Source organism: Lathyrus oleraceus, chromosome 3, assembly GCF_024323335.1.
Source record: "Lathyrus oleraceus cultivar Zhongwan6 chromosome 3, CAAS_Psat_ZW6_1.0, whole genome shotgun sequence".
Taxonomy (NCBI): Eukaryota; Viridiplantae; Streptophyta; class Magnoliopsida; order Fabales; family Fabaceae; genus Lathyrus; species Lathyrus oleraceus.
Genome location: NC_066581.1, coordinates 164,845,396 through 164,852,513, shown reverse-complemented (window position 1 = coordinate 164,852,513; position 7,118 = coordinate 164,845,396). Strand labels below are relative to the sequence as shown.

Sequence of the window (7,118 nt, the reverse complement as noted above, 5' to 3'; positions counted from 1 at the left end):
ATGAAAAGTGAACACAAGATTAACAATGTCGTCGGAATAAAAGTTTATTTCAAAATAAATAAAAAACACAAAATAAACACTACTTATGAATAAACAATACACACAAAAATGAATAATTTCTTTTGATGAATAGTTTTTTGAATTTTAAAGACGAGAAAAACAATCAAAATAATCTGCAATGTAAGTAAGATTTAAACGGAAGGAAAATCTCAAAAATAAAAAATTAATGATATCATATAAACAAATATTTTAATATAATTCAAACTTATAATTTATAATGTTAGAATAAACTTACCTAAATAAAAATAAGTCTAAATCTAATGAACTTTCATACTAATATAATAAAATAATTATAAATGTTATTCTTTACCTAATATTTATCCCAACATTAATAAACTAACCGATATATAAATTAAAAAATCTAACTAAAATCCAGTTAATTTCTATATTCTAATAGAAAGTGTTCACATTATTTGACTCACTTGTATTGAGTCTATTTAGTATAAAAAATGATATTTTTTTGTAATGAGGATTTTTATGATATCTTAAACATGGTAAAGCTCTTGTGGTGCTTTCATATCTTATAATTATGAATCTCTTTGTATTGTCCTATTCTTGGTTCATCTCATACCTCAAATAAGCTTCCGATCCAAGCAAGGTATATATATATATATATAAAACACGAAACAAGAACGAAAGTTGACGAAGAACAAGAGGAATTGAAAAACTGCATCAATCAGAGTTTATGCATGGCAAGCGCGGGTATATACCGCAGAACCCTCCCTCCCCCGTCAATTGAGTTTTCATCACCGGAAGGAAAGAAAATCTTCACCGAAGCTCTTGCGAAGGGGAAAATGGAGGGTTTCTTCAAGTTAATTTCATACTATCAGACTCAATCAGAGCCTGCTTTCTGTGGTTTAGCCACTCTTTCTGTTGTCCTCAATGCTCTTGCTATTGATCCCGGTAGAAAATGGAAAGGTACTTTCTTTGTAATTAAGCTCTATTTATTTTGTTTAAATTTCCTTCTCGATTGATTAGTTTTCTTTAGATTGCAAAGTAAGTAAGCTATTTATGGTTGAAATTTGGCTCTTTAAATGTGTGTTTCAAGCAAAAATGAGTTAAGTGATTTTGAACCAAAACATATTGAGGGTTAAAATCAATTCTAGAGGTAAAAGCTTCAAATTATTGCTTGTAAGATTCAATTTTGAAGCCAAAATCAATTCTACTTGAAAACATGTAAACATAACAAAATTAATTCTACTCTAGGATCAATTTTGACTCCTCCAAAAATATAACCAAACATAGGAGTAAAGTGTAAAATGAGAAAATCAATGGTTGCTATTTCAACAAACTCATAATTTGTTTTGCCATGCTTGCAATCTATGTAGTCAAGCACGATATCTTAAGTAAGGTCGGCCGGCTTGTGAAAGAGCGTAAAACTCAGATTGTTAGCACGACATTTAAGATCCTACCGAAGAGAAAAATGGTAGTTTCATATATATTTATACATACATACATACACAAAAACATGAAATTTATAACTCAGACCCAAAAACAGGCCCAACACGTTTTTCTTTACGATCTTGCTTCAGAAAGCTCGATGTTTGACCACACCAACAACCAAAATGATTTTTCTAGCATTCTCAAGCATCCTTGGCTTGTAACATCTTACAATCTTACGATCCAACACAGGATCTTGACTACACTTGCAATATCCACCTTTGATTTGTCAATTAATTGTCTATCATATACATTTTACTCTATAAAGTGAGTTGTTTACTTTTAGGTGTTAGATTGTAATAATTCTTGACAACAAAGTTGATATTTACTTACTTTACCATTTAAAGTTAATTGGTTAGTGAAGCCTGATCTTGGGTAAAAATGAATTTAAAAATGATTAAGGATTTAGTTAACAGGTCCTTGGAGGTGGTTTGATGATACAATGTTGGATTGCTGTGAGCCTTTGGAGAAGATTAAGTCACAAGGCATTACATTCGGAAAAGTTGCGTGCTTGGCTCGATGTAATGGAGCTAAAGTTGAAGCTTTTCGATCGGATCAGAGCAACATTGATGATTTTCGCAACCGTGTAATTTCATGTTCTTCTTCTGAGGATTGTCATGTCATTGTCTCTTACCTCAGGACTCCACTTAATCAGGTTTGGTAAAGGACTCATTCCCCTTATGTTAGTTAGTTTTATCACTTTATGTTATATAAGTGCTTGCTTAATATCAATTAAAACAAGGTGACATTTCTTCACTTGCAGAAAAACCTTTTAAACTTATAGACGTTTATGAAGAAGTTAAATAACTGAGCTTCTAAAAATATTAAATTTCAGATACTAATTTCAACTTATACGAAAACTTTTTGTTTTAAAATTTTTTCAGAATTTTTTTTCCGTGAATGTTTAATGAGAAGTATATCCGAACTGCCTCCCAGTCTACGTCAAGTCGGTTTTTAATTTCACAGGACTTTGGGAATTCACTATTTAACATCATTTATACTTAGACACGATATATATACGTGATGGAAACTTCATATTGCTGAGTAACAGACTGGAACTGGGCATTTTTCACCGCTTGGAGGATATCATGCTGAAAGGGATATGGTCCTGTTATTGGATGTTGCTCGATTCAAATATCCTCCTCACTGGGTTCCCGTTACCATTCTTTGGAATGCATTGAATACCATCGATCAAGATACAGGACAACATAGGGGGTAAGTTCTTGTGCATTGTTAATTTAAACATATTTTTTTATTGTAATGTCTCACAATTTTGTCAACAAAATGTAACTTTCACTGCTGCTTCTATCAAATTGTTGCGTCTTTCCTTTCACTAAAACTAAACACTGCTATGTCTTTTGTTCGTATTGAAAGTAGGGTTAATATTTTACTTATAAGATTTTTATCTTATGTGATGTTCTTTCTTTTGATTCAAGTTTATAAACTTTTATAAACGGTACTATTTCTTGGCGTGCATACTATACCACGAGAAACTAAATTATTATTTATGCCTTAGTGTATTCACATTAAACAGAAGATATAGAAAAAGCAGAACCCCGGAGGATGATCGTTGTTCAAAATTGTCAACGATGATTTTCTATTGAATTACTTATACTCATCCATAAATTATAGATGTACATCTTCCGAGTCTTTTTGGTGAATTTTTCTTACGAGGACAGGAGGGGGGGGTGGACAACAAGTTTCATTACAGTCATGTTGTAGAACTTAACTTGTGACGGAAAAGGGTGGTAGTGAAATACCTTTACCTCATATCATAGTCGTAATGATTGCATCCACTCAACTCTTGTTTCACCGCCATATTTGGCTGATTGGTAGTTATCTGCTGTTGCAGTTTGGCTTAGCTTTCTTCAGTATTTAGAAATTATACTATTTAAGTGTATTGCTGATATCATTAAACTCTGGGATTTGAAGGTTACAATTTTATGAAATCTTTTCAGTTTTAAAGCCTGTGCAATTAATCTTGGTGCCCTCCATTTATATTTGGACACTGGTATTTCAGGTACATGATTATTTCAAGGCTTAACAGGGCACCATCAATACTTTATACTGTGGTAATGTACTACTGGCGGATTCTTGGTCAAACCGTTGAAAAACAGATCAATTTTCTAATTTCATGAATTTTTATGTTAACCCCAACAGGAACTTCGATGTGATGGTTGAACTTATTTTTGACTATATGCAGAGTTGTAGACATGAAGGTTGGAGCAGTGTTGCCAAATTTCTAACTGAAGACGTTCCTCTTATTCTAAAATCAGAGAATCTAAAAGAAATTCCAGAAGTGCTCTCTGTTGTATATAAATCTCCTCCTAGTGAATTGAGGGAGTTTATCACATGGATTGCTGAGGTTCGTAGGCAAGAAGACGGGAATCTCACATTGAGCGAGGAGGAGAAAGGAAGGCTAGCAATCAAGGTTTTGAAACTATTTACTTTTCCATTTGAGGAAAATAATTTCACTTTTGAATTTGATAAACATGTCATGCATGATCAGAAACTTATCTTGTAGAAGAAAATCCAATAAACAAACAATCGTAACGTTTGGGAGCTTTGAGATTTCAGGCAGATGTACTGGAACAAATTCGGTCAACTGAACTCTTTAAACACGTGATCAGGTGGTTGGATTCAGAAAGATCATGCTGTGATACCATTGCAAACCTCGGTGACAGAGATACGTTGTCAGCGCTTGCAGCACGTGTTTGCTGCCAGGGGGCGGATCTCTTGACTGGTTGTCGTTTGTCGGGCGGAAAATGCTGTAGTAAAATAGATGTAAAGCATCTGAATGTTGATAGTGAAAATCCAGTAACGTTGATTTCCGGAACTGTTACTACAACTGGAGGCAGTAGTGGACAAGGAGTTGATGTATTGGTTCCTTTGTGTCAAAGGAAGCCGAGTAGCTTATGTCTCTGTAATGAGGGTCAGTGCATTGGAATGCACCCATCTACTGCCGATGTCTTAACAGTGCTTTTATTCGCCTTGCCCTTGCATACATGGTCTGGCATTAAAGACGAAAAGCTGCGTGTTGAAGTTGCGAGTCTTCTAACAACTGAAGATCTCCCTCCCTTACTTTCGGAGGAGGTAATGTCCATTTCTTTAGAACTAGTTTTTCAGTCTTTCTTTAATCTAAGTTTTGAAAAACTTAATAACTGTGGTTATTCTTATCCAGGTTTTGTTCTTGCGAGAGCAACTTCACTTTCTCATGACTGATAATGGTGCTCCTTCTACCTGATGATACTCTTAATTTTAACTAATGTATCGGGTTCCACAATAAAGTTACATTCGACCCGGTTTAAGCATTGGATATTTATTGAACTTGGGTTCAATGCAGCATGTCCATGCCGTAATGATCATGTTGAACGCGCCAAAATTCAACAATAGTTTTACCTTTGTGTATGGAATTTAAAGTAATTGGATACACATGAGAAGAATATCATGTTGATTGCATTACACATGGAAGATGAACATTGATGAAAGAGTTCAAGACCCTTGAAGTATTGGGCCTTTTATGTGATACCATTAACACCGACACCTTTGAAATAAGGCGTGTCCGTGTCGGTGTTTGACACCTGTACCTGCACCGACACTTGTGATTAGATTTAATTTATTCATTTTTTCAAATTATTACTGTGTAGCCGCGTCAATGCCGGGATCGTGTTCGAGGTGTCCGTGCTTCGTAGGATACCATGGATATACCGTTCATCTATGATGTTAATCATTTGGAAAATTAAATATGAGATGAAGGATCGATTTCGTCTACCGCGTGTAGCTTGTGATTATCTTACGACAGCAAATCTAGGTCCCTTTCTGTAAAAGTTTTTAAAATTTACCATTAAGTTTCTAAATTCTAGTGCGGTTGAATATAGCCTCAAGACTCATTGATGACCAAGGTTGGCTTAGATGCTTTTCCTCAATCAGGCACTAGAAGTAGGTAACAAAGCCTTAGGTAATAATGGCATTGTTGTTGAAAGCTTCATCAAATGAATTATATGGTAGGAGATTGGTAACTTAAAAGAAGTTGTAGAATTCATTGATTTTAAAGAAGTTAATGCCCCTCCATGTTCATAAAATGGTTATGAAATTGACATTGAAACAGAACTCTCACATTGATGGCACTAGTGAGAGGGAGAAATTATGTACTATATTATCTCAAAATTCTATTTCAATGTTGATAAACCGATATCTTTTGATTAATAACTGATTTCAAATTTGAGACTTCTGGTTAATTTAGACGAGATTTGTGTCATTTTATCAAAGTGCTATAGGTTAAAGTTCGATTTCATTTTGATATATCGCTTCAAACTTCTAATAGAAAATGTACAGAAAATTTTATATATAAAGGAGAATAATAAATGTTCTGAATCAATATTAAGTTTGTGTCGATAAAAGTTAATTCAAATGGTAAGAAATTTGAAAGAGTTCAACTTTTACCAGATTTATTTTTTTTGAAAAATCTGTAATTATTTGACTTCTATCTTAACTATGGTGATTTCTAAAATGTCATCCACTTATTTTTTTTAACAAAAAAATAATATTAAACTTGTGGTGCAAGTTTTTAAGTTTGTAGAATTATTTAGAGAATTGTTTATCCTATTATGTGGTGGAAAAACATTATTTTAGAAATGTGTTTTCGAACGCATTTTGAGTCTCACTGAAACACGTCTCAACTGAGTCACATCCAAAATATTTTCAAAATTTTATCGGGAGATGCATCTCAAGAACTATTCTTCAATGAAACACTTTTTTTTATATAAATGGATCCAGAGATGTATCTTCATATTCACCCCAGGCAGAATCCGAAGATGCGTTTTCGTATTCACACCATATATTAATTTTTGATTTTTTTTTAGAGATGCACTAATGAAATTGACGATGGATTATAACATTACAATCATATTCAATTTTATATAAATTAATGTTGGTGTAAGCCCTAGAGGCCAATACTTTTGGTACTTGTATCGAATTATTTATTAATAATAAAAGGCATTTTCTTTATTATGGTTGATTAATAAAGTCCCTAGAATAGATAGTCCGTTTAATGTATTAAGTGTGACTTAATCATGAGAACACATTAAACATAAGGACACTATTCTTAAAGTATCCGTAGTCGAGCTTTAAATGTGAAGTGGGATAACATTAAAGCATTAAGACTATTATGTTTGTAGACTGATGATCACATCTCATGGATCATGGATAAAGAGTTATCAAGTCTTAAACATAGGTATGAATATTAGGAGTAATATTTATACCGGACTGACCCGCTATGAGAATACTATATAGAAAGTTATGCAAAGTGTCATAAGTTATTCTCATGGTGATGATAGTGTATACCACTCTTCGACCTGAAACCACTATGGATCCTAGATGTAGAGTTGAGTGCTTTATTACTGATCAAACGTTATCCGTAACTGGATGACCATAAAGACAGTTGATGGGTACTCCACGAAGCATGCTGAGGGACATGAGTGTCCTAGATGGAATTTGTCAATCCTGCTTAACAGGATAAATGTCTATGGGCCCAATATTGAACTGGACAAGGATGACACGGTCTATACCTTGTGTTCAATATAGACATAAGGGCAAAAGGGTAATTATACACATAATTA

The 7,118-nt window shown here is 33.5% G+C and overlaps 1 protein-coding gene across 1 annotated transcript; it reads left to right on the top strand.

Annotated features, from left to right (window-relative positions):
* The first annotated feature begins 500 nt into the window (after positions 1-500).
* LOC127126023 (glutathione gamma-glutamylcysteinyltransferase 3) lies at positions 501-5,026 on the top strand. Its single transcript, XM_051054887.1, has 7 exons — positions 501-978; positions 1,917-2,155; positions 2,552-2,715; positions 3,521-3,572; positions 3,704-3,931; positions 4,078-4,593; positions 4,682-5,026. The coding sequence occupies exons 1-7, from the start codon at positions 750-752 to the stop codon at positions 4,742-4,744; spliced, it is 1,491 nt and encodes a 496-aa protein (XP_050910844.1). The 5' UTR covers positions 501-749; the 3' UTR covers positions 4,745-5,026.
* Positions 5,027-7,118: the final 2,092 nt, after the last annotated feature.

What these genes read in the sequence shown, in the direction of transcription:
- LOC127126023 (XM_051054887.1), top strand. Translation starts at nt 750, where the DNA reads ATGGCAAGCGCGGGTATATACCGCAGAACCCTCCCTCCCCCGTCAATT. An exon ending in CATCAATACTTTATACTGTG is followed by an intron (nt 3,573 to 3,703) that starts GTAATGTACTAC and finishes GACTATATGCAG; the next exon opens with AGTTGTAGACATGAAGGTTG. An exon ending in CTCCCTTACTTTCGGAGGAG is followed by an intron (nt 4,594 to 4,681) that starts GTAATGTCCATT and finishes ATTCTTATCCAG; the next exon opens with GTTTTGTTCTTGCGAGAGCA.